This window comes from Phalacrocorax carbo, chromosome 1 (assembly GCF_963921805.1).
Source record: "Phalacrocorax carbo chromosome 1, bPhaCar2.1, whole genome shotgun sequence".
Classification (NCBI taxonomy): Eukaryota; Metazoa; Chordata; class Aves; order Suliformes; family Phalacrocoracidae; genus Phalacrocorax; species Phalacrocorax carbo.
Genome location: NC_087513.1, coordinates 81,846,452 through 81,862,013, shown reverse-complemented (window position 1 = coordinate 81,862,013; position 15,562 = coordinate 81,846,452). Strand labels below are relative to the sequence as shown.

At 39.0% G+C, this 15,562-nt stretch overlaps 1 protein-coding gene across 1 annotated transcript in view; it reads right to left on the bottom strand.

Moving 5' to 3' along the window:
* VWF (von Willebrand factor) overlaps positions 1-15,562 on the bottom strand; it is a 140,722-nt gene that overhangs the window by 15,650 nt on the left and 109,510 nt on the right. The window contains exons 39-46 of the mRNA XM_009513179.2: positions 14,636-14,738; positions 14,452-14,526; positions 13,821-13,925; positions 13,124-13,329; positions 11,615-11,764; positions 3,707-3,817; positions 2,140-2,323; positions 1,211-1,251 (exon numbers count right to left, since the gene is read on the bottom strand). Coding sequence (XP_009511474.2) covers positions 1,211-1,251; positions 2,140-2,323; positions 3,707-3,817; positions 11,615-11,764; positions 13,124-13,329; positions 13,821-13,925; positions 14,452-14,526; positions 14,636-14,738 — 975 coding nt within the window. The remainder of the gene's footprint in view (positions 1-1,210; positions 1,252-2,139; positions 2,324-3,706; positions 3,818-11,614; positions 11,765-13,123; positions 13,330-13,820; positions 13,926-14,451; positions 14,527-14,635; positions 14,739-15,562) is intronic.

The following is a 15,562-nucleotide window of genomic DNA, read 5'->3' as shown; positions in this document are numbered from 1 at the left end:
TTTATAAAATGCCTCAACTAGTTTTGACAAGATACTATAAAGGAGACAAATAGAGGAATCAAGGAGAAAGCGAATTATTTCAGATTTTACCACTGTAAAATATTTCTCCCAGTGTTCTGACAAGAAAGGTAGAGTTACTCCTTGGATTTAACTCTACAGGGAAGTAATCCCCACACAGAATGATGGATGCTTGATGACAGGGCTTTAGCTCTAACAAACTGATAAACTTATGCCCGTTGCCTATGAAAAAGATCAAAACCAGAAGAAATAGATGGAGAAAGATTCTTTCCATTATATTTCAAAAGTCCAAAGTGATTTGGGTAAGCTTACCTTCTAAATAAATGAATAAAGACAGACATACATTGACAATGCAGGAATACATAGGTTAAAAGTTAGGTTAAATGACTAAAAAGGACCTGTTTCCCCAGGGAATGATGGGAATATTTACAGTTCTTTGACACTGAGGTGCTGCCAGAATATGGATTTAGGGAAACAATGGACAATTGACAGAGCTCTCCAAAGATAAATTTGTCATAAATGAGATCAGATGCTTAACTCCCATCATTCCCCCTGTCTTGGGCTGGGTTAAACATGTTTTAATCTATCCATTAAATATGCAGTTGAGAAAAAAAATTCCTCTGAGGGCATATCAGCAGGGATCTTGAAAGGGGACAGAGGTCAAACAGGGAGGAAGCTCAGCTTTCCTGTTCCTGCTGTTAGCCAAGGAGGGATACCCCTCCTTCCACACAGGTGGAGCAAGAGTCTCCATCCTTTCTTAATCTGCCTTATCCTCTAGGTGGAATACGGGAAGTTTTGCTTCCCTGAGGGTGGGCAAGGATCAGTTTTGAGATTATCCCTCACAGATAGTTTCCTGTGTGTTTGGTAGCCTGCAAGTCATGACACAATGCAGATTACCACAGTTTCTAAGGACTTTTCTTAAGCATCCATTAAAGATAAAGAACCATTACTGTCCCCATTTTGCTGAGATACTCTGTCATATAGGAAGATTGTGGCAGAGTCAGGAACTGGACATACATGTGCTAAGCCCCTTTCCACTGCTGTTACCCCAAGGTCCTGCCTGCAGAGATTCTGTCTGAACAAAGCTGCCCTGCACGCTTATCTGTATTCTGGCAAGTTCATGTTCTTCAAAAGCTCATTCATATATCTAAATGTCTTACCATCACAGCAAATAAAAGAAATTGTATCTTACCGCAATAACAGTGCCGTTCACATGACAACCATTCAGAGGTACTGAAAAAGAAGATAATATTCCATTTAGCATTACCATTATCATGACATTACCGAGATTTAATAAACCACAGGTATGTTTTTTTGACTTCTTAATGTTCCAACACTGGACATTTAGATCCAGCTTCACTGTGAAGAGGCATAATTGAGGCCTTTTACATTTTACCTTGAAAGATAACAATTTATCAGAGCTATCCTGAATTCCACCTCTAAATACCCCTTGCTGAGCTGTTTTTTAACCAGTACATAGCACAATGTAAATTTTCCCCTCCCGTTCAAGCCTTATACTCAAAGAAGATGCACTCACAGGCTTTCTGCAAGTTACAGTGCTTATTTCTCCTCCCCCTTCCACTGCTAGCTCCCCACCCTGTGGCTGCATATACACTTGTCAAATAAACATGACTGAGAGTCTTCCCAGACTGAGGCCAATCAGCCAAATCATCTCATTAGGACTTTTGACTCAAGCCTATGCTAGGAAATGGCCACAGACACAATGCTCAGAGACATGAGAAGACAGCACTGCTGCAGGCAAACTTCTTGGTCGTAGCAGGCTCTGGGGAGACCGTCAAACCTTCCTAGGCCAAAAGCATCTCAAGACTTCTTTTAAATGCTTAACAATTCAGGCTAGAGCTGAATAGCCTGGTATGGCTCTCTGAAGGAAAACAGCTTCAATGCTAAGTAGTTCAAAATGAGGCAGTGAATATCAGTTGTAAAAAGAAAGTGATAGCATCAGGTGCTATTGTACTCAACGTCTAAATTATACAGGAGAGCTTCAAAGTAGTACTATACTTGTATAACATGCACTTTTGAAATTGCTGTTGAGGAACAGAAGAACAACACATAAGATAATTCATTATCCAGTTATTCCGTTTATCATACACAAAACCTTACCACATCTGCAAGAAGTACAGCAGTCTATTATTTGGTCACAGCGTAGTTCAGTTCCCTCTGGACAGTCAGGCACATCCATTTGAGAGCAAGAAACATTCTTTTGCTGCACAAAAACCTCATTGTTCACCTGGACGCACTCATTGATAATGCAATGATTGAAGGGGGATCGCCACTCTGTGCCAACCTGATAAGAAATTGTAAAAGGATTAACTAAAGGCAGCAGCATTTTTGCCACTTGGTAGCAGGAAGACCACCATAGCCAACATGCTGGTTTGCAAAAAGCACGCTTACTGCATCAGGAACAGTCTGTCACTCAACAGTTCTCCACAAATACATACCGCAACAATCAGTTTACAGACCAGTCTGATGGAAGAGTCGAGAGGACACAGCAAGAAAGGGGCAGCAGAGTATAAGGATCTATAGGACAACCAAAATCAGTGAGACATGGTGGGATATTAAAATAGGCCTTCTGAAGGGTTGGGGTTTTTTTGTGCAGCAGAGCAGAATATTGATCCACATTAAGAAATGCCCTTGGTAAAATCAGGGAAGAGGCAGGCTGCAAAATGTTACATTAACTTTTAAAAAGACAGCAGCAGACTGCCTTTGTTTAAAAAAAAAAGAAAAAAAAGATTTAAAACATAATATCAAACATGTGGAAGCGAGATGTAGAGGAAAATGCAGACATGTTGTAACAAACACCACTTAGGGAAGTAAAGATGAGGAGAAGGTCTATTATTTTAAATATATTTAACTTACTGTTCCTGCCTTTGTTGAATCCAAAACTCTGCATAGGATTAAGCAATTTAGTGCTACTGGGGCAGGCAAAGGCTTGCCAAGGGCGGTTGGGTTAGGGACAGAACAAACTGAATAGCCTGAAGGAATGAAAAATGTAGGCATGAAAAGAAATAAATATCAACCTAGCTTTCCAGAGTGGTAGGTTATTTGCAGCACATTTTAAATGGCTGTTGCATGCTCTCACTTCCTGTTGTGCTCTTTGAATCCTAAGGGAAGAGGCACACTGCTGAAAATAAACTGTTATTCTGAGCAGAAAAGCAGCATGGCCTGGACCACTGTGGTCTGATCTGACATGCAGCAATCATCTTTAGCAACCAGAGAATAATTCATGTTTCTATTCTCAATTACTTGCTGGTATTTCAGTGTGTACCAAGTAGAATGTTCTGTTTGAATAGGACCAGTAAATTCAAGCAATCCACTACCCCACCTGTCTGCTATCCATGGAGTAATACAAATTATTTGGGAATAATTTAAACAAATAGCTTACAGCCAGAGAAGTATGTCCCATTAATATTCTTTTGAGCTAGCATTTGTGAAATTACTGATTTTACATAAAAAAGATTGCTTTCTTAGAGCCTGAAAATGGAAGACAGAGTTCGCTTGTTAGAACCAAGTGGGTAAGTCACATGCCCCCCTCAAAAAATTGTTTTTCAGTGCTGCTTGCTGCATAGGAGAAATAAAAAATAACTTCTTCATCTCCTTCCATGGAATGCAAAATAATTCCAGGCCACTTCTGCTAACAGAGGGAGTGTCCACGCCACTGCCTCCTCACCTCATGCAAACGAGGATCTGCATCACCCCAAGACCAGAATAGTTGCTCCTCACAGGCAGTCTTCTGGCATCTCCCACAGCACTCCCCCTCTTGGACGGTATACTTGTATCCCTGTGGGAGAAAAGAAAAGGACTGACTGATCCAGGAATGGAAGACAAACGAGAAGATTAATCCTACAAGAAAGCACTGGGATAAACACTTAGTGTTAGCAACTTCTATGGAAAGGGGAGTTTGAAAACAGACCTAATCAGGCCACACACTGCTATTACAAAACAAACAAGTGGTCCACCCAGCTCAGCATCCTGTTAAGTGGTTAACGTCATCTGACAAAAAAAAAAAAGATTGATTTGCACACAACATTAGAAGTAGAAAATCTGATCTCATTAGTTCCTGCTTAATATGTATTTTGAAGACATATTCACTTCAACTACAGCAATTAACTCTAGGTGCTTCCCTTCTTCAGGTCATGCAAATCAACTAATGGGCCAGTCTTGTGAGAATATCAGCTTCCTTAGTCTGGTAAGGAGCACCCCTTCTTGGAGTACAGAAAGTGTTGATGGTGCCTATGATTTTTTCAGAAAAAGAATCACCCCAAAACCTCTTCCTTTTGCAGGATCTGCTCAAGTATATAATAGCACAAAGATTTGCCATAAGACAGAAAAGAACAATGATACAAACAAGCAGAAATGGAAAGGGAAGAGGTTAAAGAAAAATGTTTTCAGAGGACCCTGAGCTATTTCAACAGCATTACGCAGCAATCTTTTCCAAATATTATTATATGTGAGCAGTTTCTTTTACACATTAGTGAATGGTAGAGAGCAAGTCTTTTCAATAATATGGCCTTACAGAGGAGTGCAAAAGTATTTCAAACCTTTTTTTTTTTTTTTAATATATAATACTACTATACAAAAGAAAATGAAAGGTAAAAATTGTCCTGGTAGCATCTTAGATGTTAATCAGCACCCATAACTCCCCTTCCCCTGCCTGAGACTTTAAGGATAGGATTCAGTCTGAGCACATTCAGACATCTGACTGTCCACTGCTGAAACAGAGAGAAAGAGTTGGTCAGAAATGTAATCCAAGCACCAATTTTGACAGATCATTTCATCTTTTCATCTCCTGAAGCAACTAGTCAAATATCCAAACACTGCAATAGCTAAGTGAAAGAAATCAAGGAGCTTTATTCTAATTGGAAATCATATTTTCTCTGTTTAATAGCTAGGTAGTCTCCAAAGGGCAAAGCATAACACTGATTGCAATACAGAGTTGAAGGAAAGATGTTCTGTCAAAGAAAATACTGCTTGTATGAAAAATGCAAATGAAACTAAGCATAATTTTATTTTGGTTAACCCTTTTAAACTTATATTGCTGAAGTATTCCCAACTGCTCCCTCCCTTCATGAACTATCCCTTACCTGCAATATGAAGCACCTTAGCAAACCTCAATAATCAGCAGACTTTCATATGCAAGTGCATTTTGTATAATGTCATGCAATGTAATACCAGACCTAGCTTTGTGGGGAAAGTTGTGCTGTTGAACATTTTGTTTTATATGGTTTTTATCTACTAAATACATGTATGAAGCATCTGAAGTATGGGATGCAACTTTTTATTTTAGTGGCAAGCTCAGAGAAATAAAAATCTATGAGCTGTTTGTGCCCAGAATAAACTCAGCATCCTAGTTAAGCAAAATCCAGCTGCAGGACCCAAATTTCACTAAGTTAATTCAAGAGAGCCCTCTGCAGTGCAAACAAAAGGGTGCTATGTAGCAGACTCCAGGTGTGATTTGCACTCCTAAGGCACTGACTAGGTTTGGACAGTTCAATCTCCCTGAGTGGCTCTTTGGGTGCTTGGTGTGTTCAAAATCTGGGGGGTCTGACTCGTAGGGAGAAGAAATACAGGAGATCATAGCTCCTAACCTCAAGGCCTGCTGAGCTCCTCCTAAGGCAGCTCCTGAACCACTGCAGCCTACAAACCTGCCTCAGAAGATAAACCTGCAAACTGCAGCAGTTCATGAGCGCCTCAAAAAGCAGAGCAGCCATCTGTACTTGAGGAGAAGGTGAACAGTGATTCCCCAGTGCCACAGATCCTCCACAGCAAGAGAAATATTTCACCATCAGAAAACCCCACCTTTTGTACTCACATCATGGAAATCTGGGCCCACAGAAATAAAGCAAGCTTTTTTTTATGTTTAATTATAAACGTGGTAATGTTTAAGGTTACAGCTAAGAAAAGGTGGGGTTTTTGTTGTGGGTTTTTTTTTTTCCCCAATTAGTTACCTCATGTACAAAAAGTATATGCTACCAGGATAATTCCTGAGCTGCACAGTCTATAAACGTGAACATCTGGCAAGTCTCAGATACTGTGCTGTCGAAGGTTAATGTTAGACCAAACTAGGCAGAGTAAGTAGTACCCATCTCTTCCTTCATTGTTTTTCATTTTCTAGCATATAGACAATGGAATAAAGAGATGCCAGTGTTTGCCATGGTTTATTCAAGGATGCACTTATAATCAATATTCTGCTTGTCCCCTGGTTTTTCTGGGCTGGTTCTGCTGCCTTATTCCTCCTCTGCATCTTGTGGATTATTTTATTTTTTTTTTTTAAACACAGTTCAAATTTCAAACAGGGAATTAAAACTCAGAAGCCCTTGGTAAGTATCCGACTGCCTGTCACACCGAGAGGCAGATCACAGTCTACAGGACTAAAAAAATCCCAATGCCCCGGGAGGTAAGGGATAAGGCAACACAAGGCACCCCTCGCATTTGAACAGGTGCACATGGCTGACTTGGGAGCAATAGTCAGCAGCTGCGATGGAGAACCTGACAAGTGCTCAGTTATGCCGCCAGATCAGGCTGTTTTATCAAACAGAAATGCTGAGAGAAAGCTGATCTCCCACATGGAGGGTGAAAGCATACGGATTAAGACGTTCTGCATGGCGGGGAAATTTTGCCCACTTTTTAACTGGGGCTTGGTTTGCAACAAACAGAAGAAGAATGCAGATTAATTCTGTAGCATTCAGAGAACATACATTGTGGTTTCATCACCTACTCAAGGCTACCAGAGGGATCTGCACAGGCTATGGCTTGGCATATTTCTGCACTCCCTCTTTCACTCTAGAATTGCTCAGGATACATAGTTCATACATAGTTCAGGCTAAGGTTTTTCCCAGAAAACTTTTGGCCAACAAAGCAAAAACAGAGATTGTTCCTCAATGTAGAATTTTTAAGAAGGCTCCAGTATTTTTCTTTTACATATTGAGATCATAGTACCTAGAGACGGTTGGAGGAACCAAAGAGAATGAAAATGGCAAGAGTAAAGTGAGAAAAACACAGTAAGGTGGATATAAATCAACTTGAAATGCTGAAAGCAAAATCTTCAGTGGCAATGAATCAGCGCAATTCTAGAAATTTCCCCGGAGCTGCACTCATTTACCCCAGGTGAGGACTTAATTCTCCATTTGCAAGTCTCTAGAACATTAAGGTATTGTTTCCTAATTTCCATAATAAATTGCACTTTAAAATGCAAGCAGGATGTTTGAAATTATGTCCCACCAAGACTTTCACAGTTTTTAAATGGGATCCTGCACATCTAATATTCAAACAGTCTTCCTTTTACGTTATTTTCTTTGACCTCGTTAATATACACTATTAAGCCATTTACTACCGTGCTTTACATGCTACTTCAAAGGAAAATATCCATTTGAAATATTGGGGATTAAAGCCATAGATTTTGCAGTCAGCATCTATCACAATCATCATTCACTATGCCTTTGCACATATGGTGCAAAGGATCTTTATTTTAATTTAACACAGTCATCAAGAGGCTTGAAAATCTAACCTAATTAATTTACACACACTTAGCCAAGTGGCTGCATCTTAAACACTCATCCCAGAAAATTATGCTTCATTCTTCTCATATTCATCTAATACTTTAAGTTATCCAATACTTTAAACCACACTTCTATACCACTTACGAGGTACCTAACTCCATGAACATTAACAGAAATTAAGCAAAGCATTGCTCCATTCACATTAGTATTCTAGTGATTTTAAGGTGTTTTGAAAGCTGTTATCCATTTCATCATGATGATTTACTGAGGGGAAATCACTCAGAGAAATAATTACTGAAGAAGCTCCAGGAGGGAGACACCACTCCTCCTTGTGGCACATGCAAAATTTACAGCAATTATCTGCTTGCTTTCTCAAAACCTTGGTAAAAGAAAGATAGAAAAGGACAGAAAACTTGAGGGGACTATGACATATAATGAAGCAAACCCACATCTGGTTTGCAATTGAAAAGTCTGTATTTGCTGTTAACATCCTCAGAGAAATGTGGGATTTGTTCATTCTAATTAAACAGCCACTCTTTCTGTAGCATTTCTTTACAGTCTAAAACAACAGATGGGATTTGAGTTTGATTTTGTCATGCTCAGGGGAACAGTAGCACCATTCATTCATCAGGGTGAAGGAGCTAGTATATGTATTACTTTTTTTCCCTCTCTTTTTGTGTTGCTAGATAAAAAAGTGTAAGCTTTTCTTCACAGAAGTCGGATGACGCAGTCGACAATGATACTCCACAACTTTAAGACCTGGCAATGGAATTAAAAACCATGAGCAGCAAAGAGTTTGAACATCATTTTAGTAATGATCCATGATTAAAGTATGTCTCTAATGTCAAGACGACTTTCAATGTCATCTATTCTGAACTGAAAAATGAGCTTTAAGACCAATTCAAACTGGATTAAAGAACTTCTGTGGTCCTTGATAGGTATATCCACTGAATCAAGAATAAGCAAAGGAAAAAAAAGAAAATCTGAGCTATCCAGGTTCTCTAACAGCTATGGTTTTGGTTGTACAACTTTGAAAACCATTAAAGGAGCAGAAGAAATAGCAGATTCCCAAAAAGAACTGGTGTGGTTTCCACCAAGGCTTTTTTTTAAAAAAGCTTTTTGATGCTGCAAAGCTTAAGGCTGATTTTTCAAGAAACTGTATCTCTGCATTAATGACACTTTATTAGAATAACAGATTATTGATAAAGTTATGGCTATGAGCAAAAACACAGCCAGATACTTTAGATCTAACATTTCATAATAATTGCCATACTAGAAACAAGTCTTTTCTACAAATGGAAATTGAAGGGATTCTCTTGCAAAAGCTGAAAGCTCTCATATTTACTTTCATGATTTTCACTGCATTGGGCACCCTCACCAAACTGTGCACTCATAGAAAGAGCACTAGTTTCGTTTGTTGAGTTTTTTTAATAGATTGGTGTTTTGCTCTGGAATTATGCAGTGTTTAAGACACAGCAGAGGAAAATATTCTTCGAATAAAGTTTCTATTTTTTTCACACCTTCTCAGGTGCACATACCTATATGCTGTCTAGCCTTGCTCTGATATGGAGGCTGTAAATTAAATTATATTGGAATACAGTGGTATAAAGGCATTTGAAGTTCTTTGAAAACCAAGACATAATTAGCTGAATAGAGTTCAGAAAAGAAAATTGCTTTTCAGATATTGGCTTGCTTAACTGAAACCTTCATAGTCAAATTTCAATGCATGATCAACTGTTTTAATAGACATCTTAGTGTAAATTCAAATGAGAACTTAAGACAAACAATGCAGAGTTTCTACAACATCGTTAACTCGGCCATGAGGTGCTGCACATATATGCTCTATGCCCAAGGCCAGCCTTTTACTCTCAGACACATTATTAATGGTGTTTTTCCAAAAGCAAAAAAACAGCTCTAACTTCTCATAGCTGTATACGCAAGGTTTCCTAATGAAGAGCTTTCTTCCAAATGTAACTGAACAAAAGCAAGGAGGAAGAAGAGGGAGATCATGGGCTGATTCTTCTTAGCCTCTGTTTTGAATGAAACTGCATAGAGGCAGGTTTCTTAAAACTGGTTAAAAGATTTAGGAAAAACAGTGGGGAAAAGGCTGCAAGGATTTGGAGACTTGGCAGAGGAGGGGAATGTGCATGACACATTTGTTTGAGGATTTGCAGTATTTCCAGCAGGAAGAAAAAAACAACCTGCTCCTGGAGCAGAAAAATGCAAGTGAATCTAGTCTCACATGCAGCACTAGAACACACAGAACACCACAGTATATCCCAGTCAGCGCAGTGACTCAAACACAGCAGCAGCACCTGTCCCTTTTAGTTAAAGGGTTTTGCAGTTATTGCTGTCGTATGCCCTCCTTTGCATTTCCCACTGACAAATTCCAGCTGGTCACCTCTAATAACATCAGGGCAGCCTGCTGAGTCACAGGCCAACATGCAGACTTTTATCAGCCACTGGACCACTGAAAGCACTGATGTTACAACACACACTAGGAAAAATGCTGCTTGGTCAAGTGTTTTAATTTTGTGGGGGCTAATGCAACAGGTAGCCTAATATTATATTCAAAAGCAACTTGGAGATTTGCATAACATTAACTAGCTCATCTTTGCTCCTGTACTGAGGAAAAAACAAATTAGCTTCTTCTGGGCTGCATTTCACAGTTCATAGGAAAATATTATTCAAAAGGGTTGGTTTTTTTTTTTCACACCCTCTCAAGTGCACTTACCTATATGTTCTTCCTATGGGAAGAACAAAATCATGGGAAAAACCCTGGATCAGCAAAAGACCTGCAGAGAATATTCTGGATCCCATACGGCCACATCTAGTTGCTCCACATGGACCCTGCACAGCCTACTGAACTCACAGATTGTGAACACACCAGACCATGGAATAGGGAGGAGCTGCTTTAAGTCAGATGTGCCTTTTCCTGAATCAAATTGGCTAATACTATCAAGAATAATTTCAATTATTCCACGTATATCCTGAAAGCTTTACAAAGAGGCAAAATACATTTGTGGTAGCCTCTGACATTTGCAGCACAACTTCTCTGACCACATGAGAGTTGGTAAGGGGTGTGGGTTGTCAGCACTTGGTTGGGTTGGGCAACCTCTTCTGCCATCTGCTTTTTGTGTGGACTCAAGCTGTGTATTTCTACTGTCCTCCCTGACTGACCCATCCATGCTAACCTCATGAAGTAAGGATATAAGAATGCTCAGGGATTATGGGTACGAGGAGCTAAATAACAGAGCAAAATGCAACTCTAGGGCATCACATTTAATTTTACAGTGGTTTTATTTTTTTTACTGCCTTATTCTCCACAATATGTTATGCTGACGAATGGTAGGGATGTAAACTGTGTGGTTTAAAGGAAGTATAAAAGACATTTTGAACTTCTGTTTGTGCAAATCATGTTAAGGTCAAAGTCTTCTAATCTATGACACTGGCAAGCAATGCTGTCTTTTAACCAATTCCTTTGACCCTTCTAGAATTCTTCTGTCAGCTTGTTGTACCAAGTATCTGTCTCTTCCTGCTTAACTAGCTATGTCAACATAACAAAGCCGGTCATACTCCCTTTGTGAGCTTCCAAAAGTAGACCACATAATTTTATAGTACATAGCAGATGTCTAAGCCTAGTAAAGGCCACATATGTGGTGTTATTAATGCTACAATGGGCAGAGCTGAGCAATAGACAGATCTGAAATGTTCTCTTCAGAAAGTGAACTTCAGCTAGAACAGAGTCATTTGAAACTGAACTTCAGATGTCACAAGTACTTCTTGTGCAAGTGGTGTAAATGATAGACACTTCAGGATGCAACTCTCATTTTTATTGAAATATAAAATAAACTTGTCACTGATTTTCTTGGCAGCAGGATATGATCCTAAAACAATAACCCTAAAATAAAGTCAATAACGCTCAGGCCTTCTTGGTCTCTGTTCCCAAGATAATTAATTGCTACAACACTTATTTTCTAATTTTTTCTGGTTTCTCTAAACACACAGGTTTAAAAGTAATCATTTCAGATCCCTGTCAGGGCTCTGCTGGCTAATGCACTGGTTTAAATGTTACTCACCCGAGCGCAGAATGTGTGACATGCTTTGTCATGACACTCCATCATCCGAAGTCCCGTAACATCATCCTTCATACTAGTGCAAGAGCATTCCCTGCAACCATCTTCCCAGGTTGTCCCAATGGGGTAGACTATGTTTTTGTGCACACACACCTGTTGAATGGAACAATTAATATATGGAAAAAACACAGTGCTGCTGTAAGGGCACCCGGCTGGCTCCAAAAGACTGCTTTTTAGGATGTGAAACCTACGATAAATTTTATGGAATACTTTGAACCCAGTAGAAATGGTACAGGTCTTAAAATTGTGGCAACTCTGTTGAGGAAAGGAAAATAAGTGCAACCAAAGATGCTGTTTTATAAAGAATAGATTGGAGATTTTTATCTGCAGTCGGTGTAATTGCCCAGGGTCTGACTCACTTTCACTGGAAGTATTATGTGACACAGTATTTAGAGAGAATAAACAGTGAGTCTTGCAGAGGGAGCTGTGCACACAAAACTTCTTCCAGCTAAATCAGCTGATCTGAAGAGATCCTACTTTGAGAACAAGCATTCATTCTCTTGTATCCTTAGGCTGTCACAGCTACCACAAAGTAGTGCCATCTTTTATATTGCACTTTGTACTAGTAAATTTAACAGTATGTTATTAAGGAGATGAACATCATTTATTTTTATAGATCTAGCAAGTAAGTCACAAAGAACATAAAATTACTTATGCAAGGTCGTGAACTACTTAGGAACAGAAAATAAAGGCTAGATCTCCTGAGCTGCAAGACAGTGTAACCCTATGTTAAGCTGTTAGGTAAGGTAGCCTTCAATGAAAATGTTCCCCTGCAACCTCTCCTCTAAGCAACCTTATCTTACCGGTTAACATAACATAACATAACAACTTAATAAAAGGTTGGCAAAATAAGGAAAAATATATCCCAAAGAAACTTTAACAGAGTCAGGTATTAATTTGCCAAAAATTGAATGGCAATTAAATTTAGTGGCAATATAGTTCATATAAGAGACAATGCCTCCTCAGGCAGAGGCAAAGGTGATCAAAGGGAACAAGGAGCTTACATCTAAGGTGTCCCAAATAGTTCAATAAATTTAGTATATGATCAAAAGAATATATAGTAACTGTACTGATCCAAAAACATATACCTCTGGTATCCAGAAACAGATTAAAAATTTCAAAATTACCTCTGAAATTAGTAATAAATATGTATGCTTGTGTGTGAAACTTCAAGGTCATTCAAGCATTAGCAATATATAAAATCATCTGATTATCTCAAAGTCACAAAAAAAAAGGTTGTTTATGTCAGAATAAATGACTGTAATAAAACAAGCAACAGTGTGATGCAAGTGTATTTCTTTCAGACACATGTAAATTCAAAGTGCCCTGGCACCATTATCCAGTAGTCTCTTTGGGGGCTTGTTTATATCTAGCTATGGACTGACTTTGGTATTGTCACTCCACTTACAAAAGATACTCTCAACTGTGGAAGTCATACTTCATTGCCCTTACCATGCCTGGAGCACAGGTGGTAGATATGCAGCCGCAGTCATTGGTGACAGATCTGGATAGATACCCCAGAGGGCAGCTCACTGTTGAGTTAGTGCAGCTGCAGGTACACTCATATTTATCGCAGCACTCAGTCTTCTTAACAGTCAGCTCTCGATGTGGTGGGCAGGAAGGTCTTTGAACTAAGCTGCATGCTTCTCTGTTACATGCTAGCAGAAAAAGCAGGTACCATGTCAAGCACACAGCATTTCAGAGTGCCATGAGAGAACAAGACAGTTCTCTGGCAGCAAGGCACTAATTTGCTACTGCAAAGTGTTACAAACCTACTTAAAGACTAAGAAGTAATGCAGATATAAGAGACCCAGGTCAAAAATTGTGCTGAAGGTTCAGGAAAAGTTCCTACCCTGCCAAAAATTCTTGTCTCATATACAAGCGAAAAGATTTATAACATAAGCATAAGGGTCAGGGCACACACGTCCAAGAGAAAGTGTTTCTCTTTTCCTTAACTCAAAAGTGTACTCAGAAAGTGCCAACAATACCATTCTTCCAAGTCTATGAAATCATTAAATTTCCATTGGCTCCAAAATTAAACCTTTCAGAGGGAAAAAAATAATGTCTAACGGAAGTAATCACTGTTGCTCAAATGCAATGCTCCAGCGTCACTCCCTGCTAAAAAAAAAAAAATAATAAAATATCTTACCACATGTGTAATTTGGTCTGCATTCTCCAGGGTTGGTCAGAGCAAGCTGCAAGCCAAACTCACAGGTGGGGGCAGGAGGCAAATCACAGGAAACCAGATCACAGACTAAGAGGAGAAATTGAGACCATGTTTAAGCCCACACCTGACTGGCTAGTCCTCAACAAAAGACACACACGCATGCACAACCCCATTAACCTTTTTTTTTATCCTACACTCAATCGCTATCCTGAAATATGAAGTAAGTTAGAGTTCAGCGGGTCAGAGTTTGTTTTCAAAATAGCTTAAGGAACAGTTCAAGTTTGGGTTATGAGGATTAAGGCTCTAATGTTATATTTAATGTGCAAATATAGACCATGCAAAAATAGATACTTGAAAAAAGACCATTCTAATGTAATGTAGATGAAAACAAAATGCTCTGTTCCCTTCTTCATCTCGTATAGAAAGTCGAATTTGAGGTTAATCAAGATTCACATCCTCGGGAGTTTTTTATTTTTCCACATAGATGATTGTACGATCATTCAGTGGTTTAAAAAATTAAGTATCACATTAAATTAAAAAACTAATTTTGTCCCTTTGAAGCATTTTTTAAAAATGTGTACCAAGAAGACTACAACAGTTCATGAGAACGTACCACACTCATAATTGGGGCAGCACTGGCCAGGGTCCCTGCGCAGGCGAGGGACTTCACAGGGACCACATTGAACAGCTAGAGTAAGAAGAAAACATCCATGAAACAAGTTTGGATAAGAACTAGAAAACTAGGTGACAAAAACATCAATTCAAGTCCAATCATACTTAGAGCTAAATGAATTTACGTTTCACAGTAGGGCAAGGTCGGACGGTGCAGTTTATTTTCTTGTTATCAAGACACGTGCAGATCTTGCAAGGCTCATTAGCAGGAATCCATGTTTCCATGTGCTGCATGAAAAAAAAAAAAAAACAACAGACAAATAAAAAACCCAACAGATTCAGATTGTTAGAAAGTAATCAAATATTCTGGCCACTGGCATGGTGGCAATGGGAGTGGGTGAGGTTGAGCGACATTAATTTAGAAAACCAGAAGGCTATATGCAGGATTGGTTGGTTGCTCTGTTAACAGTAAGAACCTAAGGAGATGCATAATTCTGAAATGACTGTAGTGTACCAATTTAGCAAAAGATGTAAAGAATTCATGGATGGGATGAGGAATTACTATTGTTTTAGGCATGAAAAATGCAATTGCAGGCTATTGTGAGTAACAGTGGACTCATGCAACTACATGTGATGATTGGATGTGGTAATAAGGGAAACAATGATATTTTGGGAAATACAAAGAAGTGGCTGCTTTCCCAAATTAGTAGTGCTTAAACATGGAGAAATAAATAGTGCATATTTTTTTATTAAGAATATGCAGGGTGTCATCACTTAATTTCCCAGTGGACTGCAGACTGGAAAAGCACTACAGCAAGCCCAAATCTGAGACTGTCACTGCAGTGATTACATGAAGGTAGTAAGCACATTCAAAAATGGCCAGTAAAGTATATCATTATTCAACTACTGCTCGCTCGTGAGAGACAGGAAAATCATGGATTTTAAAGATGTAGTTACCTATAAATAACTATCTACATTTCAAACCCATGTGAATAGGTATGTAAGAGTGAAAAGATGCTCTATGGGACAATAAAGTTAATTAGCACAATCAGTTCAGGTTCTGGGTGAGAATAGGTAGAACAGGTAAGGATGCCACAAAGGGAAAAGGTGTC